At 41.4% G+C, this 23,997-nt stretch overlaps 2 protein-coding genes across 4 annotated transcripts; one reads left to right on the top strand and one right to left on the bottom strand.

Moving 5' to 3' along the window:
- Window positions 1–66: 66 nt before the first annotated feature.
- Window positions 67–10,752, bottom strand: coq6 (coenzyme Q6 monooxygenase). 3 transcript variants are annotated; one of them, XM_005916759.2, is made up of 12 exons: window positions 10,699–10,752; window positions 9,469–9,603; window positions 7,098–7,156; window positions 5,242–5,368; window positions 3,936–4,066; window positions 3,743–3,850; window positions 2,618–2,680; window positions 2,415–2,522; window positions 1,562–1,764; window positions 1,252–1,367; window positions 755–921; window positions 67–198 (listed from the first exon to the last, which is right to left on the bottom strand). In XM_005916759.2, the coding sequence occupies exons 1-12, from the start codon at window positions 10,733–10,735 to the stop codon at window positions 169–171; spliced, it is 1,284 nt and encodes a 427-aa protein (XP_005916821.1). In that variant the 5' UTR covers window positions 10,736–10,752; the 3' UTR covers window positions 67–168. The 3 variants fall into 3 exon arrangements, with proteins under 3 accessions (XP_005916821.1, XP_005916820.1, XP_042074159.1); XM_005916758.3 differs by lacking the exon at window positions 10,699–10,752 and adding an exon at window positions 9,916–10,284; XM_042218225.1 differs by lacking the exon at window positions 10,699–10,752 and adding an exon at window positions 9,689–9,894.
- Window positions 10,306–22,222, top strand: fam161b (FAM161 centrosomal protein B). Its single transcript, XM_005916761.2, has 9 exons — window positions 10,306–10,543; window positions 11,649–11,850; window positions 11,936–12,405; window positions 14,716–15,026; window positions 19,085–19,203; window positions 20,907–21,074; window positions 21,185–21,284; window positions 21,362–21,501; window positions 21,751–22,222. The coding sequence occupies exons 2-8, from the start codon at window positions 11,651–11,653 to the stop codon at window positions 21,482–21,484; spliced, it is 1,491 nt and encodes a 496-aa protein (XP_005916823.1). The 5' UTR covers window positions 10,306–10,543; window positions 11,649–11,650; the 3' UTR covers window positions 21,485–21,501; window positions 21,751–22,222.
- Window positions 22,223–23,997: the final 1,775 nt, after the last annotated feature.

Here is a 23,997-nt window from a genome sequence, read left to right as displayed (position 1 = left end):
GCTTTGTGTATGTTTCAATATATTAAAAGAAAAAAGATTTAAATAATTTAATGTTAGACAGGCAAAGAGAAAAATAAAATTTTTATTATTTTATTGTATTTTTACATTACAACATTTAGAGCTGAAAGTCGCTGGAGATCCACAAACGGCCGCTGCATGAGAGACGCATCATTTGCTCGCAAATGCCATGATTTGCTCCTGTGAAGTGAAAACAGACATGAACTTAAGAACTCTCCAACCCTCTGTTTCATGCTCACAAAAAGCCTGTTATAAGCGAGCGGCACTGCAAACTCTCTACACAAGACCTGTAAAGCAGTGAACTCACAGCATTTAATGTGGAAAAAAAGAAAGTGACTTTAACTTTGTGCCTCCGCAGCGAGATGCCTTTACAACCCGTTACAGTTGTGTTGGTTTGAATCGCTTAGTATGGAATAAAGCCATTTCACATGAGTGGTCGGTAATAAAAGGGGTGTGAAAACACAAGCCACTGTCCGCTGCCTCAGGACCAGCCGTGCACCCCACCCACACACTTTTGGTAACACTAAATTTGAGGCTAAACTTAGATGCCATAGTAGTAGGTTGAGAACCAGTAAAATTATAGATGCTGCTAAAGTAAAGCTCCGTGTAATCAGAAAAGTGGGCGGAAGGTGGGGTCAAGGTGGAGGCGGGGTTTGTGCTTGACAGGTGGTTGATGTTATCTGAGCGATTTCCAGGTTCGCTAACATCTAAAACTAGAACAGACGGAGAGGCTTACTTTCAGCGTTGGGAGCATGTTGGTGGCCTGCAGACCGAAGGTGCGTAGGAGAACCACAGGCGCGGCGTTGGTGGAGTACAGCCGCTTCATGAGGTCGATGGCAGCCATCATAGGCAGATTATGCCGCTGACGTTCGGTTTCATATTCTAGCAGGTGCTGAATTGCTCCTGCACAAACACACGTGAACCGGGAGGTTAAAAAACTGAGAATAAATTCTAAGCCGAATAAGTCCGTCATGTGTTTTCTACATTAGCTCAAAGCACTGGCGCTACGTTAACTTTAGAACATCACATACCAGCATTTTTGTGTTTTTTCTATGAAAAGCGACTACATAGAGCTCCAGGAAAGAATGGGCAAAAAATAAAACATCAAATGAATGTTGCCGGAAAAGCTGATGCTTTTTATAGTTCACATCGACGGCGTGCGTTTGAGCTGGGGCAATGGAAAAGAGCTTAGTGAAAACCGCCGTGCTATGTCTGTTTAGAGTTCTCACTGACCCAGGTCTTTCCCGTTAAAGGCCGCCTGACTTAGGATCTGCGTGAGGCAGGCCACATCACCAAATCCCAGGTTAACTCCCTGACCAGCCAGAGGATGGACACGATGGGCCGCATCCCTGAAATAGAAACAAAAGACGAGTTGAGTAGTTCTAGACAGTACAAGTTCAAATCACCATCCCTTTATTAGCTGACTAAGCAAACAGTTAAAAGCTTTAAAGAGCAATTTTTTTCCAGGACCTTGTAATACACATTCTCCTTTATAAAGGCATTAACATGCTTGAGCTGTTACTTTTAGTTTTTATTATCTTACCCAATGAGTGCAACTCTGTGTCTGATGTACTCAGATGCATGGCCCATTCCGAGCGGGAACATGACCCGTGACTTTGGGCCGATCCCCGCCACACTCGGGGGAAGCTGTCGAGGTGAACCTGCGGACGGCATGATGGCTGACAGAGCGCCTCGAAACAGCGAGCCAGCCGTCTCAATTAGGTCCGACTGGTTCTCATTACTCCACTGCCAGCGAGCAGACAGACAGGAAAGAAGACAAGAGAATGAAAAGCAGCCAGAAAAGAGAGAAAGCAGACACCGTCCCCTTAGTGGACAAAGAAATTAGCTGACACAGGAGCAAAGCTGAACTCCAGGCCAGCGAAAGGGCTTTCTTTTTTTCCCCCCTCCCTAACCAACTGGTTTGGCAAGGCTTCGGGAGCTGGGCTAATTAAAAGAAGATGACGGTCAGGCTATGGAGTTGAATTAGCTCTGTTTGAAAAACATTCCATGCAGTAATGGTCGACACTGGGAGACCACAGGTTTAATTAGCAAACCAGGCCTAAAACCAAACGTGACTCAACCGTGGTGACCCCGTCCATAAGCAGGCCCAGTAAAAATAGCCAGCTTGGGAAAAAGGAGTTTCTCCAAACAGAAGAAATAGAAAGGTGCATCGTTCCTGCAATGAAATATTAGTATTGTGTATACTTTGGGCTAAACAATGACCGTATTGTTTGCGTGAGCCACTTAAAACTGCTCATCATGGAAGTGTATGGAGAACCTCGTGCCACATATGGCACACTGCATACAAATACAGACACTTTGCAAAATCTTACTGACAGACAGGCAACCTGAGTGTAAATACGACATTGGCAGTTTATGTATGAACCGAGACTTACAAAGGCAGAGTTGATGGCGTCAACAAAGCGCTCCTCATCCAGCTCGAGGAGCTCCTCTGCGAGTGAATGGCTGGTTGACCACACGAGAGAGCTGTGTGTGTCGGACAGCTGCATAGGAACAAAACGCAGCAGCTGAAGTTTCATTAAATGCTCCTGTGACAGAATGAAAATACTGCAGCAGCAAAAAAAAATCCAGATATTACCGGTAACATTGCAATGGGTCCTGTTGGGAGGAACCTCTGCCATGCGACATTGTTCTCCGTGGGCTGTCCGACACATAAATTAAAACGTATTAAACAGCTGCATTGTTTTGTACAGCTATATTTGAATATCATAAACTGTGCATAAAAACAATATCATAAAGGTCGGGTGTATTGTTCTCCGACTGCTGACAGATGTGACATTAAAATTACTATTATAACAAAATCATTGAGCAAATCTACCAAGGAATTTACAATAAGGTTTGCTTAAATATTTAGGAGACTTATGCTCATTTCCAGCTCAATATTTTTTATTTTTGGACTATAGTAGAGTAGCTTTGCATGATTCACCTTCACACAACCCCTCAGTTCACCCTCTGCCTGAGTGTTTAGAGCAGCTGCAAGGTTTAATATGAGCATCTGTTACTCTAACAGTATATATGTACATATACACCCACCAGCCACATTGTTAGGTACACCTGTTAGACTACTCATTAGCACAAATATCTAATCAGCCAATCACAGGGCAGCAGCTCAGTGTCTTTAGGCACGTGGACATGATTGAGACGACCTGGTGAAGTTCAAAGCGAGCATCAGAATAGGATAAAAGGTGTTTTAAGTGACTTTGCTCTGAATGTGGTATGTTTGTTGGTGCCAGACTGGCTGGTCTGAGTATTTCAGAAACTGCTGATCTGCTGGGAATTTCCAACACAAGCATCTTTACAGAGATCAGGCTGAAAAAGAGAAAATATCCACTGAGTGCCAGTTCTCTGTGTCAAAATGCCTGGTTGAGGAGAATGGTCAGACAGCTTTAAACTAATAGGAATGCAACTGTGCCTCAAATTTTTATTATTTAATTATCCTTTATTTATCCGGGTAAAAGTCTCGTTGAGATTACAAACTCTTTTTCAAGAGAGACGTGGCTAAGAGAGCAGAAGAAGAAAAAAAACGTTCATTTCAACCAAATTATGCAGAAGACCATCTCTGAAAAGGTAACACATCGAATATTGAAGCTATTGACGACCTAATAAAACGTCCCTTGAATGTACATATGAGACATAAAATAAGAACAAAACAAAAGAGCCTTCAAATTACGAGGATTTACATTGTGTAAATAGTAACGCTCACCTCTGATAGGTGCAGTACAGCAACCACAGCAGACTGGTCATAATTCCACTTGACTGTGGGTATTCCTAATTCCCGCCTCACCATTGAGTTCGGTCCATCTGCACCAATCTGCAAAACAGATGAGTGGGAGGAAATTAATGGATTAAAAGTGACACAACAACAACCACAGATTGTGTGATAAAATTAAACTGACCAGCAGCTTAGTCTGAAGAGTCTCTCCGTTAGCCAGCGTGACGCACACCCATGGGATGTAGTCTGTTTCCTGGGAAGGCATGGGCCACGTGTATTTCACCACCTTGGACCTGTACTTCACTTGTACATTTTCTAATAAAGCACCAGATAAACACACAAAAATGGTGACTACTGTTCAAAGAAAAGAAAAACTGTGTTTCTCAAAAGAAATGAGCAGCTGGTGTGACTTTCTCACAAGAAAGGGATCAATCTTGGTCCTGTGAATATATCATCATCAGACACTTTTTCCTTTAAGGAAAGAAAGGATGGTTTTTGCCTGCAGCAAAAGCAGTGGAAGATCTATAAACCACCTCATAAAACACCACTGGTTTTCCTCGGTGGCATATAGAAGCTGCCAAAGTTCACATTTGACAGTCCTCTTAATGGTCTTGGCACGCCGCATTGCACTGACTAATAGTGTTTATCTACAAGCACACCAATCCACACTTCAGACACGCTGCCAGCTTGTTAGATTTTGCACTAAAACTGCTCCTCATCCTAAAATATCCACAGCTGGACATCGCAAAACATGTAAGGATCCAGATCGTACTCTGGCTCACGCTGACTTGGAGTGGTACCCATCCACAGACCAGTTTCTGCAACACTAAAGTCAAAAGTTGGGTTTTTTTTCAGTGACTGGTGAGCAGGGCTTACATTGAAAACAGCTGGTGAGGAGTAGATTTTTCGAGTACATGTGCACCTTGAGCATAACAATCCCAAATGCTAAAAATGAGACAGCTGGTGGCACATGAGGCACAAACGTGATGTAACCGCACGCCCCTTTTGATTGGCGCACAACGCCGAAAAGTGTTTATAAATATGCCACTTTAACTGTGGAGCACATAGCAGAGCTCAGTTTTATTTGTGAACCTCACAAAAGTTGGGACGCTGTCAAAGGCAATGCGGCGCTATACCCCGTCAGCGATTTAGCGTCTTGAGAGGTGGCACAGCCCGGGAGCACATGGCGGCTTTAAATAGGTCACTGGACCATTTCACGTGTCCTCGCAGGGTGCTGGAGCACTGGCAGTGAGGTTTAGATTGAAATTGCATGAAAAACAAGGATGGCTCCAAGAGCTTGTCTTTAAAAACAGTCACAGGGACAGAGAGAGAGAGAGTACAAATAAACAAAACTTGGGGACGGGATGGAATAAAAGTGGTGGCTTTAGCTGCCTGAGTCTGGCAGCAGGGAGATGGAATAGAAATCAAACTACTGTGTGTTTGTGTGTGTTCTGGGTGGGGGATGCTTCATGTTTTAATCATAATCTTACCAGACAGACTGTCCAGCTGTCTAGTGAGCGCGGCCACGACCAGGTCGTTCTCCACGATGTACGCCATCTCGTCCTCCACGTTCTCCTTATCGAATGTGATCAGGGCATCTGAGCAGGCATCCCAAACCTAAATGAGAGACTCATTACGCCTGCGGTCTACAAGTCTATCCTTAAACGCATCTCCGTTTCCTATATATAGTAAGCAGAGAAATGGCGCTTCGCTTAGGCTGAACACATCAAAGTTGTTAACTGCCGCCGAAGGACGGCACAGCCTACATGCATCAAACGCAGAGCGGCGAGTGTCACGGGCAGCGCTCTGTGTGGACAGCTGACTTCAGCTTTAATGGAGCTCTGTGAGGCGCAGGACCAAATAATATTTTTGTGATGTGGATTTTTTCTCTCTCTCTCAAACACTTTCTGGGAAACACAAATAACAAATGTCATGTTTGAGAACATTACAGAGTGAGAGTCAATATTTATCTGCGACCAAAAGTGGCAGAGTGAGATATAGTTTTAGGCTACTGTAATTCTAACCCTGAAAGCACCGCTTTAGCTAAATGGGATTTTGGGGGGGGGGGGGTTGAAAAGTGTTTGTACAAGGTTGATCCTTTCCTGGATGACAGAACCCGTCATTCTGCAGTAATATGCTGCTGCGCTACTTTTTTCCAACTTGCCATAAAGTAGGAAGATATACCCATGAGAAAACCACTAATGGCAGTGAGTTTGCAGCTTGTGATAAGTGGTTGGGAAGAAAGATTTACTGAGACCAGCCCAAAAATTGTTTTGGTTTTGTTTAATGCAGGGCGAAATGATGCAGCTCCGGGGCAGAGTGAGTTCCTACTTCTTTTGCAAGACTTAAACAAGATGCGTGAATAAAAGTTTATAGGGAAAATGCAGGGGGGGGGGGACGACGCCTCGTTAGCAAAAAAAGACAGAAAGGAAGAAAAAGAAACAAACGGTTTGCTTGTGTTTCAAATCTAAACCCTCGTCGCCTACTTTAATGCAGGGAAAGCCTGCTTTCTACAGTTGACCTGCAGAACATACTTTCCAGTGCTATGACTGGGATGTATATGACTGAAATTCAATGGGCAAACAAGCCAAAACAGTGGTAGCAGAGTGAAGGTATAATGGGTGAGGTACACTACCATAATCACTGTGAGGCACTGCATGATGACATCTTAGGCCCAGAGAGAAACCCTGCGGTCGAGTGTTTGGTACACACCGACCACATCTTACAAGAAGGACCGAGGCTGCACCCACAGCTGTAAAGCGGGCTCGACTTTGCAGCAAACAACCACTCTCCTAATCTTTCATCTTCTTCCCGTTGTTCACATGAATCTTCATAATTAGAGGATTTTTTTGGGGGGGTATACCAATTTGAAAATGTCAAAATAATGTATTCCTCATAGGAAACATAGTTTTAATAAATAGAACTAGCATGGTCAGAGAGCCATCCTGTACTTTTAAATATGCCTTGTGTTCTTTGATGTTTTGGGGTGCTATAGATTGCGTGGTGATACCGAAGGGGCATAAACTGCACAAAGGAATGAAGGAAATGCATGTCACGCGAAACCACCGCTTGGCATTTTAATGGGAACAATTACATTGAGTATTGTGTTGCTTGGTTATTAAGAATGACTGAGCGGAGGCTGAGCGTCACAGATTTTTCTCTCCACAAATTGCACAGTGTCGAGATTGATGGATGACAGAAATACATCCAGTATGCCAGTAAATTACAAAGTCTGGAGGACATGAGAAGGAAAAGCCGAACGGTGCAACAGGACGACTCGGGGAGATGTTAAAGAAGGCTCAAGGTATACTCACAGTTAACAATGTTAACTTTAAGATTGACCTACCTGCATCTTTTTATAGGGCTTGAACCTCATCTTTGTGATGTGCTCCCATGCTCCGATACCTGACAAAAGAAAGAGGTCAGATTGGACAAATGTGGTTTGTGAAGTCATTCGGAGATCCACAGATGACTCACACAGACTGATTCAGGGAAGTTTGGATTTTTCTGCGCCTCAGTGTTTTTCTCTGCACGTTTCAGAGCAATTAAAAGTAATGGGAAAAAAAGTATGTGTGTGGATAAATAATCATAGTCATACTTTGGAAGTAAATATAACAAAAATGAATGCACATGTTTGCATAATGTGCAGAATGTTGTGACTAGGGTTAAGGACTGACACTTTTGGCAGCTCCAGGATCAACAATCAGGTGCAGATTTTGGATTGTGGGTGCATTTTTCCTTTGTTCAGGAGTATTAATTAAAGTAGAGGCATCAAACATAACATTATAAAGTGCTTAAAGGATGGCAAAGATCATTCATTGAGCTCTCATCAGTCACTGTTTGTTTTTAGTAACCTTTTAATTTTTTGTGCAGGTGTCAGTCGCGGCCAATGATGTCAAAGCCAAACTTGACGTCTCACATTTACCCTTTCAAATCGCACCGCCGCATTCAACATTTTTATTGACACTACAGTCAAAATAAAAGTCTGTGATTGGAGAGGAAAAGTTTATTAATGGATCACTGTGACTGAAAACACAAATAAGATATGTGAAGGGCTTAATTTGAGATGCTAAGACAAACTTTAGGGTTTGTCTCTGGCACCTGCAAAAATAATGTTTATCACACATGCTCATACACTGGACTGCATAGTCTACCAGGCAGACAGGTAGGAGGTTGGCATGTGTAGACCTCAACCTGGATAAATACGGTTTAACTTACAGACATGTCACATATTGAAAGAAAAACTAACAAACTACCTTAATAAGCTGTTGGACCACATTAAATCTAGAACATCTTAAATGCAGCTTTCGACTGATTCTAAAAAAGAAAGTCACTGGAAATTTACTGCAGGGGTGAAAAACACCATACTTTCAAAACATATACCCTCATTCAGTGTTTTGATGACAGTGGCTGAGCATGCTGCCTAACACGCTAGTCTAAAATCTTCCATAGGTGTGTAATTAAGCTGAGATCTTGTGGCCGCAAAGCCCACATTATATTATTTATGTCAATGCCATCTTCACTAAGCAATTCAGTGACCCCTGCTGCCCTATGGGTGGCGGCATTGTCATTCTGGAAGAAACAACTCCACTGGGACTAAAAACGCTTAGTTATAATAAAAAGGTGGTCACTCAGAACAACTTTGCATTGATTTGCAGGGCCTCTTCCCTGGATGTGTGATTTGTGACATCCTAACACATATTATCCCCCAACCACCAGTCGATCGCAGCAGATGGCTGTCCCACCTCGAGCCTGGTTCTGCCAGAGGTTTCTTCCTGTTAAAAGGGTGTTTATTGTTCCCGCCATTGCCAAGTTCTTGCTCATAGTGGGTCGCTTGATTGTTGGGGGATTGTTTCTCCAGAAGGTTTACAAGGTGGTAGTGAAACCTGCTATGATGTATGATTTGGAAATGGTGGTGAAAAAATAGGTAGCTGAACTAGAGGTGATAGCGCTGAAGATGTTAAGATTTCTATTGGTAGTGATCTGGATGGACAGGATCAGAATTGATTATATCAGAGAGACAGCTAAGGTTGAGCGGTCTGGAGACAAAGTTAGACAGGCAAGGATGTTTTGGATAGGTGAAAACCATTATTAGAGGAACTCCCAGGCAGAAGAAAAAAAAGAAAGATCACAAAAATGATTCATGGATGTAGTGTAGTAGGACATGCAGAGGGTTGCTGTGACAAAAACGGATGTTAGGAATAGGGTGGGATGCTGCCACGACCCCTAAAGGGACCAGCCGAAAGAAGAAGAAAAAGTTCTGATGACCACCTTCAGCTATTTTTAATGGATTCAAGACCTGAAGTGGTAATTTAGGACAAAGACTATGTTTAAAAAACAAGCCCATCAAGCCCAACTGAAATTACAGTGTCAAATCCCTGACTCTCCTTTTCCTTGGCTTTTGACTTCTTTAAGCTCAGGAGACATATTTAAACTGCAGTTTGGGCTGGACCAAACCTCACATTCTTAGCTGTACTACAGGGAAAAAAACACTGCTAGGAAAAACCTCAGGTGATCCATTACAAAAGGAACAACTGTGGTTAAATACGATCCCTGCTAAAAATGGGTGACCAGCCAGTGTCTGATCCCTGGCTTACCTTGTGGGAGCCATTTAGTAGTCAAGGACAACAAACTTGTCACAGAAAGGAAATTACTCAGGATTATATTTTGCTGCATTTTTCAAGCAGATTCTGTTCAGATTTGGTTGTATACTGTACCACTGAGAAGTGTGGCGGAGCCTGGACTGATGGAGCTAACTCTGGTGCTATAGGTGTCCGGGACTTTGTCCATTAGTTTCTTGTTGCCGGCTTCAAGCAGCAGAATCTTCTTACCCTCCAAGTTTGGATCCAAACCTGTGGATGGAAAGTAAATGCATACAATATATAATATAGTTTAAATATGAGAGCACATGTGTAAGATTAAACATGTGTAATGAACCTGCAATTGGATTCGTTGTCCTGTGAAGCGGATGCAATCATTTGATTTAGAGCTCTGACTGCATGTTTTAATACTCCCGCACATTTTAGAGATATCTTTTCCAGTATAGTAGAAAGTGACATTCCCTCTCTGTGAGAGAAAGAGTGCACTGCTACTTTGCACACCAACTTTAATCTGGATTTGGACAAGTTAACAGCAAAGTCTTGCAACACTAGTCGAGCACTCACCCAAGGAACATGCCATTGCAGATCCAACCATCCCTCCCCCGGATATAATTATATCATAAACATCATTCCCGTGATCTGCACATACTAATCCTCGCCTGGTGACTTTTATAGCAGATAAATGCTTTTCTGTTACAAAACACCGGCTGAGTCCGTTTAAGGCCAGCGACGCCCTCATGAGCTTCTGCATGTTTCAGTCTGTCTTCGCATGAGAGAGAAGCCTCTGGATAAACAAAGGAAAACAGTCCTGGGTCGGGCTTTGAAGAGTGTCATACAACAATTAAAGAGACAGACGTTTCCCCTTGAATGTGTCCTTCTAAGACCGACTGCGACTCTTCTGTGACACAACAACCATGTTGTGTTGACAAACGCTGCAAGAGGAAGTACTTCCGGTTTTACGACCAATCACAGAAGGCAATTTCCGCGGGTGGCGTTTCTGCCTCTGACCACAAACAGCGCTAAAGCTACCAGCACTGACAACTGGCTAAAAACTCTAAAACCTCTCTTCTGGTGGGATACAAAGAACTGCACCAACTTCGGCAGTCATTAGCTAAACAAACAAACTGTACTGCAACTACTTGGAGGAATCTTCGACGCCGTGAAATACTTGTTAAAACTCGTCTGCTCCCAGGTTGGCAGCTCATTAGTACTCTCAGGTTGATTTTTCTGTGATTATATTGGTATTTAACGGGAACTTAAGTAGCAGAAGATGAAAAGGAAGTTTGTTTGTATAGAAAAAAAGTATAAATCGTATTTAAACAAGCGCTATTAATCCTAAACACATACAACCATGTCGATGTTCCGCTGAGAGCGTGGTTGCCATAGTGACCAATTTACACAGCTCATACACTGAGAGCAGAGCGCATGTGCAATGTAGTCCGTGGATGCAGGAATTTTTATTTGCGTTGATTAGAGTTATTTGATTGTATTTTCCCCTTCTCAGTTTATAGTACGAACAAATCCTAATTCCCTTATTGTTTATTTCATGAATTTTGTGTGATTACTAAAAAGGAAGACCTTAGAGAAACGTGTTCAGCAGAGTTTTTTAGCAGCAAGAGAAACAGTTTTTAATTGCAATGAATAAATACACATTGCTCTCATACACATTATTCACATACATATTGTTTACTATTTATGTAGTCATTTGTCTATGTGTAATGTGTAGCTGTCTCAGTACTTTTGTCCTTATAGTGTATCACATTATTTCAGTAAAGTATTTCACTCTTTTCCAACTAACCATCTTCCAGTTTGGGTTCAGGAGACAGACACACTAGGTACTAAGTCCTGTAGTGTTTTTTGGTCTTGTTTGTGGTCTCTCTAGGTTCTATTCCCTTCTCTTCCCCCTCATCCATTAAATGCAAATGTTGGCCCCTTCCTGTGTTTGGTTCTGCTGGATATCTTTCCCTGTTAAAAGAGAGTTTCTCCTCCCACCAGTGACCAAGTGCTTGCTCACAGGGGCTGATCTTATTGTTGGGGTTTTCTCTCTAATATTGAAAGGTCTTCACCTTACAGTATAAAACACCTTGAAACAAATATTGTTTTAAAGCGTGGCTATACAAATAAAGTTGAATTGAATTTCCTGACAGTTGACATCTACTATGAGTCAATTATCAAAATGATTGTCATAGTTTTTATCAATAGACAAATAAAATATTAAATTAAGCATATCAGCTCCTAGTCAACATAGATATTCACAAGATTTAAAAAATCTCTTTTTTCTCTTTTCAATATCACAGGTATGAACGATAAGTTAAAGCTGGATACTTTGCTGGAGGATGGACTGCAATCAGAGTTAATGCTCCAGCTGCATCTTAAGGCTCTTAGAGAAGCCCTGAAACAGCAGCTGCAGGAGACAGAAAGGATACAGACGGAGGAGCTGGAAAAGAGGATTCAGCAGAACGCTCACCTGTCAGCTGATTCAAGTGAAAACCCGACAGAGTATGTTACCTCATATTATTATTTTATTTCTTTGCTTTCGTCCACTTAAAATTGACCTATTTCAAAGAGCTGTACTGTTTTACAGGATGACAAGATCTTCAGAAATCCTAAACACTTCCCACAAACCCCTACAATCAGAGAGGCCCGACACCTCATCCTCTCCAGCCTGGTTATCTTTAACAGATGGGAAGCTTTGTTCTGTCAGGACTGAGCGGTTTCCTTTAGCTAAAACTTCACAGCTGATCAAAGAGGAGGAAGCCGAGGCTGAGTGTCAGAAGAAGTTCTCTGCTCTTCCTGTCCCCAGCCACATCATTCAGCCCATCTACCAGGACATGATGGAGCACAGAGAAAAGGAGAGGAAGGAGGCCCATGAACAGAGGAAGCAGTTCTTGCTTTCCATTCAAAAGCCTTTCAGCTTCCTGCAGAGAGAAAAGGAGAAAAGGGAGAAACTGCTTGCGAGGTTAAACCAAGTCGAGCAAGATATGAAAAACGGTGTTCGAGTTAGAAAACCATCTCCGAAAGAAATAAAAGACTCCCCAGACCCTGAGACAAAAGGTTGGTTTTCCTTTTCTGACTTGGTTTGGTTTTATGAACAGATGAATTAGAAAGGGTACTTAGTATTCATGTAACTGGGCTGTGGTCTTTGGAACCAGGTAAAGCATTCCTGTGACTTCTTGTCTTAGGCTGCATATAAGTAAGTTTTAAACAGCCAGAGTAATTACTATAAAAGCTTGAACTGGCAAAATTCTGAGATCAAATAATGAATTAAGACCAAAATCATGAAGAAATAGTAATGAAGCCCACAAATCTGAAAGAAGCCATGCTACACTTTAATAAACATTAGACATTGTGAATTTTTTAAGGAATCAAATTGAATTAAAATCCCCAAATTTAGTGTAAAAACCCTTTAACACAGTGGTGTCTAATGTTTTCTTTTTCTTTTGACATTCATGTAAAACTTTAAACAAAAAACCTAGTTGATTCAGATCAGTTTTGAGTAGTTTGTTAGCAGCATTTGATAGAACACCACAAAAGTAGCAGTGCTTACAGTGGGGCAAAAAAGTATTTAGTCAGCCACCGATTGTGCAAGTTCCCCCACCTAAAATGATGACAGAGGTCAGTAATTTGCACCAGAGGTACACTTCAACTGTGAGAGACAGAATGTGAAAAAAAAATCCATGAATCCACATGGTAGGATTTGTAAAGAATTTATTCGTAAATCAGGGTGGAAAATAAGTATTTGGTCAATAACAAAAATACAACTCAATACTTTGTAACATAACCTTTGTTGGCAATAACAGAGGTCAAACGTTTACTATAGGTCTTTACCAGGTTTGCACACACAGTAGCTGGTATTTTGGCCCATTCCTCCATGCAGATCTTCTCGAGAGCAGTGATGTTTTGGGGCTGTCGCCGAGCAACACGGACTTTCAACTCCCGCCACAGATTTTCTATGGGGTTGAGGTCTGGAGACTGGCTAGGCCACTCCAGGACTTTCAAATGCTTCTTACGGAGCCACTCCTTTGTTGCCCGGGCGGTGTGTTTTGGATCATTGTCATGTTGGAAGACCCAGCCTCGTTTCATCTTCAAGGTTCTCACTGATGGAAGGAGGTTTTGGCTCAAAATCTCACGATACATGGCCCCATTCATTCTGTCCTTAACACGGATCAGTCGTCCTGTCCCCTTGGCAGAAAAACAGCCCCATAGCATGATGTTTCCACCCCCATGCTTCACAGTAGGTATGGTGTTCTTGGGATGCAACTCAGTATTCTTCTTCCTCCAAACACGACAGTTGAGTTTATACCAAAAAGTTCTACTTTGGTTTCATCTGACCACATGACATTCTCCCAATCCTCTGCTGTATCATCCATGTGCTCTCTGGCAAACTTCAGACGGGCCTGGACATGCACTGGCTTCAGCAGCGGAACACGTCTGGCACTGCGGGATTTGATTCCCTGCCGTTGTAGTGTGTTACTGATGGTGACCTTTGTTACTTTGGTCCCAGCTCTCTGCAGGTCATTCACCAGGTCCCCCCGTGTGGTTCTGGGATCTTTGCTCACCGTTCTCATGATCATTTTGACCCCACGGGATGAGATCTTGCGTGGAGCCCCAGATCGAGGGAGATTATCAGTGGTCTTGTATGTCTTCCATTTTCTGATGATTGCTCCCACAGTTGATTTTTTCACACCAAGCTGCTTGCCTATTGTAGATTCACTCTTCCCAGTCTGGTGCAGGTCTACAATACTTTTCCTGGTGTCCTTCGAAAGCTCTTTGGTCTTGGCCATGGCGGAGTTTGGAGTCTGACTGTTTGAGGCTGTGGACAGGTGTCTTTTATACAGATGATGAGTTCAAACAGGTGCCATTCATACAGGTAACGAGTGGGGGACAGAAAAGCTTCTTACAGAAGACGTTACAGGTCTGTGAGAGCCAGAGATTTTCCTTGTTTGAGGTGACCAAATACTTATTTTCCACCCTAATTTACGAATAAATTCTTTACAAATCCTACCATGTGGATTCATGGATTTTTTTTTCACATTCTGTCTCTCACAGTTGAAGTGTACCTCTGGTGCAAAGTACTGACCTCTGTCATCATTTTAAGTGGGGGGACTTGCACAATCGGTGGCTGACTAAATACTTTTTTGCCCCACTGTATGTGTGAAGCTGTTCGAAAGTGAAGATTTTCTTTGGAATTTCACTGGAAGCAAACTGGGTGATTGGCTGATTTTGATCTGTGTTTCTTCAAACTTTCATTAAGAGTTTTTAAATGGAAGATTTCAACTGTTATTGTATCATATTTGTGCATGCATACAGTACACTCCAGGCAGTGAATTGGCTACAGTGTATACCCTGTCTAACTTTATTTAGACCAGGAGGAAGTCTGCAGGAAAGTCCACTCTCAGGCGACTGCGAGGGAGGAGAATCCTACTCGGAATGGCCCGAAACTTCGCACAGCAGAGCGCACCAGGAAAGAAAAGCTGAGATTTTTGGATGAGAAGCCTAGTTTCCATCCAAAAATCATCCACGAGATCCCTGATTTCAGCATGTTGCACAAGGCCTTGCAGACAGAGATGCAGAAGAAAATGCAGAGTAAAGATGTGACAAAGTGTCAGCCATTTGTCCTGAGAACTTCATCTCGCCCACCAAGGCAAAGCAGGACGAGTCCGGTACACTTGCAGGTAAAACATGTTCATTGCTTCTTATTGGTATTTATTTCTTTAGCTGCTTTTGGACTTCAGTTGTGATATTACGTGCTCGTTTTAGTTTATGTTCTCTGAACATTTATGTAGTAGAGTTCATGTTTTAACTCAGATTTTTAGAAATATTTTTATTAGCCAGGAAAGAAATCATATTAAACTCAGTTTTAATGGACAATCTCTGTATTGAACCAGATGCACATTTCAGAAGTTTTTTGAAGTCTCTCACCCCTGCTCTGCTTCATGGATAGTTTGAGACATATCCACCCACCTTTTTTTTTTTTTTTATCAAATCAGAACCCTTCTTTTTTTCTTAAGGAGATTTGCTCTGAGCCACTTACCTTCTTTAAAGCCTCTACCGTTCAGGATGTTATTCTGTTTCATTTTAATCTGTTCTTCTTTGACTCCGCAGTTTTTGGCAGCTCTGCAATCCAACATATTCCCGTGGTCCCACAGCACAGTGTTTATTTCACAAAATGTAACAAGGGAATCTGACCAGGTCACATTTTTGTTTCTGTGACTTTGAAAACAGCTTGTTTCATGAAATGAGATTTATTGTATGGTTTGAGGCCTTGTGTGTTATTTTTTTCGTGGCTTTGCAAACAAGTCTCCTCAGTTGTGGAATCGTATTGCTATTTTAAAATACCTTCAGCAATCCATCTTCAAAGAGGAATTATTCTTCTCGTGTTTCAAAGTTTTTCCGACTCATGATTTGTAACCTTTAATTCAAGTCGTGCTTCTACAGAGCCGGATCTTTTTTTAATGAGACATACTTCACGAGAAGATGTATATATACACTACCAGTCAAAAGTTTGGACACACCTTCTCATTTAATGGTTTTCTTTATTTCAATGGCTGTTTACATTGTAGATTCTCACTGAAGGCATCAAAACTATGAATGAAAACATACGTAATTATGTAATAAACAAAAAGTGTGAAGTAACTCAACTGTTTTATATTTTAGATTCTTCAAAGTAGTTGATTTGATTACTGCTTTGCACACTCTTGAAATTCTCTTGATGAGCATCATGAGGTCGTCACCTGAAATGGTTTTCCAACAGGCTTAAAGGAGTTCCCAGAGATGCTGAGCACTTGTTGGCCCTTTTGCCTTCACTTTGCCATCCCTCTCATTCGAAACCATCTCTATTGGGTTTAGGTCAGGTGACTAATCTATCAATCTATCCTTCTTGGTCAAATAGCCCTTACACAGCCTGGAGGTGTATTCGGGGTCATTGTCCTGTTGAAAAATAAATGATGGTCCAACTAAACTGGATGGCATGTCACTGCAGGATGCTGTGGTAGCCGTGTTAGTTCACTGCCTTCAATTTTGAATAAATCCCCAACACTGTCACCAGCAAACCACCCTCACACCAACACACCTCCTCCTCCATGCTTCATGGTGGGAACCATGCATGCACCAAAGATCTCAAATTTGGACTCATCAGACCAAAACACAGATTTCCACTGCTCTAATGTCCATTCCTTTTGTTTCTTCCCCCAACCAAATATCTCCCGCTTCTGTTGCTTTTCCTTAGTAGTGGTTTCTTAGCTGCTATTTGACCATAAAGACCTGATTCGTGCAGTCTCCTCTTAACAGTTGATGTAGAGATGAGTCTGCTACTGGAACTCTGTGTGGCATTTATCTGGGCTCTAATCTGAGGCGCTGTTAACCTGCGATTTCTGCGATTTCTGAGGGTGGCGACTCGGATGAATTTATCCTCAGCAGCAGCGGTGACTCCTGGTCTTCCTTTCCTGAGGCCGTCCTCATATGAGCCAGTTTGATGGTGCTTGATGGTTTTTACAACTGCGTTTGGGGACACATTCAGAATCTTTTGCAATTTTCTGGACTGACTGACCTTTAGTTCTTAAAGGACTGTCGTTTCTTTTTACTTAGCTGATTGGTTCTTGCCATAATATGAATTCTAACAGTTGTCAAATAGGGCTGTCAGCTCTGTACCAGCCTGACTTCTGCACAACACAACTGATGGTCCCAACCTCATTAGAAGGCAAGAAAGTCCACAAATGAACCCTGAGAAGGCACATCTGTGAAGTGAAAACCATTTCAGGTGACTCCATCATGATGCTCATTGGGAGAAGGCAGCACTGTCAACAAAGCAAAGGGTGGCATGCAAAGACATGTTTAGAGTTATTTATCAGTTTTTCATTTGCTACATAGTTCCATATATCTTGCTTCACATATTTGATGTCTTCAGTGAGACTCTGCAATGTAGAGAGTAGTAAAAATGAAGAAAAACATTGCATGAGAAGTTGTGTCCAAACTTTTGACTGGTAGTGTATGTTCACTGAAATTTGTCTGGGCGGATGATTCACATGAGAGCATTAAAGGCTAAAAATAATTATACCAGTAATTAGGTAAGAATAACAGTAATTTTCTCTAATCCAAACTTTGTGATCAGTGAAAGTTTCGTCACGTCTTTCTTTCATGTGTCTTGTGGCTTTTGTAATTATCCAATTACCACAGTTCTGTTTTATGACACTTGTCAGAAAGGTTAAGGAAGATTTTTAAATATTTTACTGACGTTGCAAATATCTACTGTACATTTAGCTTAACTGTTACCATATGTCTAGAATAATCACATGTAATTGTACTAAATTACCTTTTACTGTGTGATATTTCCGGAAGATCCTTTAGGATTTTTGTAAGTGATATGAAATAATTCCTGAAGCTGTTATTGCCATTAATCTTTTTATTTTTCTGTAACTGTTTAGTAAGAGGTTCTGGAAGCGGTTGTTCTCACAGTAATTGTAGTTACACATAAAAACTAAACTACCAGTTTACACTTGTTGATGGCAAATGATGGTCTTCCTTAGTTCATTTAATCTTGCATTAAAATGTCAGTCATTGTTTTAGTTAGGCTTGGACTCTAATATATGGAAATATACACTCATTGACCACTTTGTTAGGCACACATATTAGACTGCTTGTCAGTATAAATATTAAAGCCACATTTGCCATCACATGGCAGTAATTCAGTGCATTTAAACATATATAGACATGGGCAAGATAGCCTGAAGTTCAAATCAAGCACCTGAATAGAGAAGAAAGGTGATTTAAGTGACTTTGAACGTGGCATGGTTGTTTTTGCCACACAGGCTGGTTTGAATATTTCAGAAACTGCTGATCTACTAGGATATTCCTACACAACTATCTAGAGGTTTTACAGAGAGTGGCCTGAACAAAAGAAGATATCCAGTGAGCCACAGTTCTCTGTGTGAAAATGACTTGTTGATGCCAGAGGTCAGAGGAGGATGGCCAGACTACTTTGAGCTGATAGGAAGGGTTGAAGAGCATCTCTGAATGCACAACACATTAAACCTTGAAGGCGATGATACTGAGGCCAAGAATATAGCCTAGAGAACATGAAAGCATGAATCCATCTTGCCTTGTGTCAGCAGTTTAGCCTGCTGGTGGTGTAACAGTGTGGGGAATATTTTCTGGTCAAACTCTGGGCAACCTTAGTAACAAATGAGCATCATCGTTTAAACTTCACAGCCTGCCTGAGTATTGTTGCTGACCATGTCCATCCTGTTATGACCAGAGTGGTTTCTTTACGTGACAATGAGTTCACCTCCAATCACCAGAGCTCAGTCCAATAGAACACCTTTGTTTTGCAGTGCAACGGGAGGTTTGCATCATAGATGTGCAGCAGATAAATCTGAAGCAGTTGTGTGATGCTATCATGTCTCGTGTCAATATGGATCAACATTTTTTAGAAATGTTTCCAGCACCTTGTTGAATCTCTGCCATGATTAATTGAGTCAGTTCTGAGGATGAAAAAGGAGTTCCAACCCAGTGCTGATAAAGTGTCTGTTGTGTCAACAGTGATACATTTTCAAAAAACATTTGAACTAATGAAGCTAGTCATGCTATGTTTGATGGAGAAAAGCTATTACATTTGCTCTGACACTAACATCTTTATGCTACTATTTTCTTCATGTTATTCAAATTCTTGAAAAAATGCCACATGATGGCCAACAGTTTGGTTTTGATTTCAGTTTTTTTGTCTCTTCATCCACAGGCACCAAAAATGAGTAATCTCAGTAGAAGCAAGTCACTCGGGGCTTTAACGTTAATATCCACTGACACACTGCCCACATACATCACAGACGCTGTGAGGAAGCGCTCATTGGCCATCAGGTGAGTTGGAATATTTATGGATGACAGCAGATCTTGTCTCAGTGTATCCTAAAAGGAAAAAAAAGACTTCATTATTGACGTATTCATGTGCAATAAATTTGTTTTTTCGGTAAGGATAAATGAGATTAATGAGGCTAATCTGTCCTTCAGTTAGTAATGCTGGTGTTCACTCCGGTGCTATTAAGCTTTTAACAATATAATGTCAGACACTTTGAAATAACCAAATAGAAAGTGGTTTGAGTTACATAATAACTGTGTAATCAGTATACACCACATTAATATATAGTATGAAGTTGATAGAAACACTATTTAAGTCTCAGGCCGTGTGTATGAAAAAATAGCCTATTTTGATATAATCTGTTGTCTACCAGATTAATGGAGGATTTTTGGAGCTGTTCAGTGAAAAGCCCTTTATTTACTTTCGCTAATGTGATGGTAAGCTGTGTGGCAGGCTAGGTTAGGACCCAAACGCAGGACTCAGAAACCAAAAGCTTAACTTCATAAATCTTTATTGCTGGAAAATACAAATGAAAACTAAGCACATGAACGCTGAAAGAAAGAAACAAAAGATGAACTAAACATGACAACAAACAACTAGACGTGACTTGAGAACCTGGAGCTTATGCAAGAACACACAGCAAGTGTGGAGAACGCGACAGCTAACAGAAGGTGACTGAGGACTTAAAAACACAGGCAGGATAACGGGAGGATTTGCAACAAGCGGGAGACTCAGCTGGACCTAATCTGACATGACGAGACAAAGAAAAGGAAAACTCAATACACTGAACACGGAACAAAGATTATCAAAATAAAACAGGAAGCGTGACAAATGTGTAGACGAAGATACGCGAGCGTCACAGTGTGACTGGGGGGAATGAAAACAGAGACAAGACTAAGAAAACACAGGATGAGACTAGACACTGAGGGAGACAGAATATAATCCCAAAGAACTGAAGGAAAACAGAAACACACCCCAAACATGTTGAAAGAATAACTAAGAACCTAAGAGCTACAACCTAACAGAAACAAAATGATCAAAAGAGAGCACTAAAGTACACGAAAACCAAACATAGATCACTCAAAGAGAATAACTCAACTATTACAACCAAAACAGAACGCTCCAAAGCATAAACCATGGATCACTGACAGCTAAGACCTGATTTAGACATCTCTATGTAAGTGCCCGACATCGTTGCTGGCACTTATGCTGGGACCTTTATGGGTCTCCACTCTTAGCTGTGGTCAGTTTGTTTGGGGAGGACAAACGTATATGTCCCTCTAGTTTTTCCACTTCTTTGTGCATTCCCTCACATCCATTCCGATTTCTGCAGTCTTCCTCCAGGAGTTTGTGACATTTGTGTTGATGCTTCAATTATTGTTCCTCATAGTGGGACAGTGATCGTTATTCTCTCAGGGATAAATTGAAAAACTTTGGCGGAAAAGTAGCTGGAAGTGCACCAGAGGACTCGAGGGTGCTGAACAGGACAGTCACACTTGACCTGATGTGTACTGATGTTCACCTTCTGGGGAGGTGAACACCGGGTTGCTTTTAGAGTTTCAGAGTGGTTTATGATTACCACGTAGCTACGGTGACTCAGTAAGTCAGCATGGACCACTGGGGAAAAAAATTAGCTTGGCTCTATATAGTTTCAACACCTAAACCATGAAATGATCTGAAATGCAGACAATTTTTGCCTGAACAGAACATCAATGGAGATGAGGGATAGTCAGAATCAAGAGAGTTTGAACTGGTTGAGGAACTACCAAATGAGATCCCAAGCAATGAAGAAGAAAGTAACCCTCCATGCAAAGTTACTGGACCCACGCAGCAGCTTGAAAGAAGTGTATGACGAGAAACTACAGAACTATCGGTGAGTTCTGTATAAGTACGGCTATTTATTCTGCAGTTTTACATTTCATGTCACAAGAACCACACATGCCTGCTACAATAGTTAAAACTATCATCTCCTCTTACGTGAAGGGAGGCTGATCAACAAAGAATGAGGGATTACATGAGAGAATTACGGGAAATGAAGGCCCGAGTTAGTGAACGCCCTTATCTGTTTGAACAGGTGAAACAGGTAAGGAATGCCTGAACATTACTACATGCGTTAGGCGACATACGTTCAGTAATCTAAGTCTGAGTTTTCACTGGCAGAGAAATGCGAAAGCTCACGCAGAGCAGACATACAGAAGCAAACTGAAGAAAGCCGGGCTGAAGGAGCAGTTCATTGAAGAAAATGGAGACGGGCTCATATCCGAGGATGACCACAGCACTTAAGACGACATTCGAAGCAGGTATGCAGCGTGAGAAATTGTAGCAAGTTTTGTTCATCCTGTGAGTAATACCACTGTGTCCGGTAAAAATATGAATAGCACTGCTGCTGGGAGAGCCAAGGACTTCATGTGGTTTGGTCATGTTGCATTACATAATTTTCTGAGCTTGCTCTACAGTCTTTAGAGAAAAAAAAGACCATTTCCGTAGCCAAGTAAAAGTTCGATGTAATTACAATATAGTCATTTTCTAACCCAACATGTCTGATTTAGGGAAGAAAATGGAGGAGACGGGGAGAAAATTGAAGATGTGGGAGAGAAGAGCGTGAAGTCCAAAGGGGAAGAAATGCCATGATCAAAAAGGTTCAGGCGGCACAGAGTTTTGCGGCCTCGCCACTAGAAAACAACACCGTCCTCAAAAATGATTCATGTCACTGCTGACTGTCCGCACCAAATGTTTGATAGTTTAAGATGAGCGGCTATAAATCACGAAATCGCAAAACAGCTGGAATTTGCAATCACAAATGGAAGGAGATAAAACTTTATAAAAATGTACATAAGTGATTGCTGTTGGTTTTACAACACTTTCCCCAAGGAATATGTAAGCTGTAGTTTTGAAGATGATGAGCATGTTGTTGCCAGAATAAATGGTTCAAAAATAAACTGAGAAAACCAGTTGAGCCCAGTTTGTCTGTAGCATTAATCAGTCTCCGTGTTAAAAAGACAATACTTAAATTTGCTTTAATGTAAATGCTTATATCCTAATGCTTACAGTTGCATTTTACGTTATTATTATTATTTTTTTAATTCATGTTTTACATGTTTTTACATGTTTCTAATTGAACATGGCCCGTAAGAACACAGGGCATCTGACATTGGCTTTTCTTAGATTGTCGGGTTAAAGTTCCCAGTTATTTCTACAGCCACAGTGCCACCTAAATAAACAGTCCTTACCATGCATCTGCATTCACACAAACCATCTCAGTGGTCTGCCTGCACATCCACATCAAATACTCTTACACACTGGCCTCGCTGTATCTTGTGCTTTGACAGCTGACTGCCAGGAATTCGAGACATCGAGACATTTTTACTTACCAACCACATGGGAGTGTTTGAATATTTTTACAAGCATAATCAATGGAGATCAGTGCACGCCCTTATGGTTTTGTAGGCTGTTGTGCCGTGCTTTGGAGTCAGTGTAGTAAATTCACATTAGAAAATATTAAAATTCATTAAGTGGTATCACTAAGCATGGTTTAAAACATAACACTTAGATAGGAGTTAACATAGTCTATGCATCTAGCGGGCATATTTATGCTGCACGAACTGCATGCATCTCACTGTAGTAATATTCAGCTGGCTGTCTTCAGATTTAAATATATTTGCATAATTGCAGTAAAGACATACCATGGCGACGAGGCTCGTGACCTCTAAAATACTACACGGTGCTTTTTTCTTAGCAGCGTTGCCTCCACATTAGCCATGGAATCTTAATAAGTTTTCAAGATTTCCGTCTGATTAATTTGCTTTCTAACCTCTATCTAACTCAGACCCAGGAACTGCCAAACAAGTCCAGGCCCTTTTGGACTCCTTATATGGTCAAGTTCCTGGGCCAGTGTGAAAGAAGGGGAGTCTTGTGTGACGTTTGATGGATGCATTGATTTAACGCAATTAATGAACAGGTACATTTTCTAAATACATCTTTATTTATTTTCCCACTACTAACTTATTAACATTTCTTTAAATGCTAGATTGAGCACTTGTATAAATTAATGTAACAGTTAATTAGTGTTTAATTGTTATTTCCTTAAGTGGGAGGAGCGACTACCTATATAGGCGCAAGAGCCCAGCTCAAAATTGTTTCTCAGCGGTTTGATTTAGTTTTGGATCATCATCTTTAAGGTGGGGCTATTTTTCATTTTGTTTTCTATTAAATGTTTTTATCTTCAGTTTGACTGATCAGTCTGCACTATAAATATGGCGCAAAAATCCACTGCTGTGAAGAAAAAATGGGGAATAATAAGAGACCAGCCTGTGGAGCTGTCGGCAAGCCTGTTGTTTGTGCCTCTGCCGCTCAGCCATCCCTCACAAATACAGAGAAGGAGAAAAATCCAAAATGTTGTCACATAATATGTAATAAATAATAATCAGACAGTCGCTTCTTTGAAAGCTCAAATATCACAGGATCAAGCTTCAAGGGCTACATCCTGTCAGGTTGTCATGGGAACCATGTATCCCTCCTCACTCTGCCACTGTAGTCCATTTAGGAGAAAGCTGCGCACCTCTGATTCCCCGATGCAAAGCTCAAAGCAAAACAAATTGCTTTCAACCTGTTAGATAATGTCTGAGCGGGAACCTGCATCGGTGAAACGCGATGGAGCAGGCGGCTGTGACATCTATTTAAACAAACTGCAGCCTCAGATATGTGTGGAGGCTGAGAAAGAAACAAACACATCCCATTTAAATTAATGAGAGGCTGCACGCTTGGCCGCTGAATGTTATGATCGCGCTGTTTAAGGA

Source organism: Haplochromis burtoni, unplaced genomic scaffold (genome assembly GCF_018398535.1).
Source record: "Haplochromis burtoni strain Fernald_Lab_line unplaced genomic scaffold, NCSU_Asbu1 Contig_16, whole genome shotgun sequence".
Taxonomy (NCBI): Eukaryota; Metazoa; Chordata; class Actinopteri; order Cichliformes; family Cichlidae; genus Haplochromis; species Haplochromis burtoni.
This window is presented reverse-complemented; position numbering and strand designations above follow the sequence as displayed.

What these genes read in the sequence shown, in the direction of transcription:
- coq6 (XM_005916758.3), bottom strand. Translation starts at nt 10,102, where the DNA reads ATGCAGAAGCTCATGAGGGCGTCGCTGGCCTTAAACGGACTCAGCCGG. An exon ending in GACCCATTGCAATGTTACCG is followed by an intron (nt 2,523 to 2,617) that starts GTAATATCTGGA and finishes GTTCCTATGCAG; the next exon opens with CTGTCCGACACACACAGCTC. An exon ending in ACGCCATCAACTCTGCCTTT is followed by an intron (nt 1,765 to 2,414) that starts GTAAGTCTCGGT and finishes GCTCGCTGGCAG; the next exon opens with TGGAGTAATGAGAACCAGTC.
- fam161b (XM_005916761.2), top strand. Translation starts at nt 11,651, where the DNA reads ATGAACGATAAGTTAAAGCTGGATACTTTGCTGGAGGATGGACTGCAA. An exon ending in GAGAAACTACAGAACTATCG is followed by an intron (nt 21,075 to 21,184) that starts GTGAGTTCTGTA and finishes TCTTACGTGAAG; the next exon opens with GGAGGCTGATCAACAAAGAA. An exon ending in TGTTTGAACAGGTGAAACAG is followed by an intron (nt 21,285 to 21,361) that starts GTAAGGAATGCC and finishes TTTCACTGGCAG; the next exon opens with AGAAATGCGAAAGCTCACGC.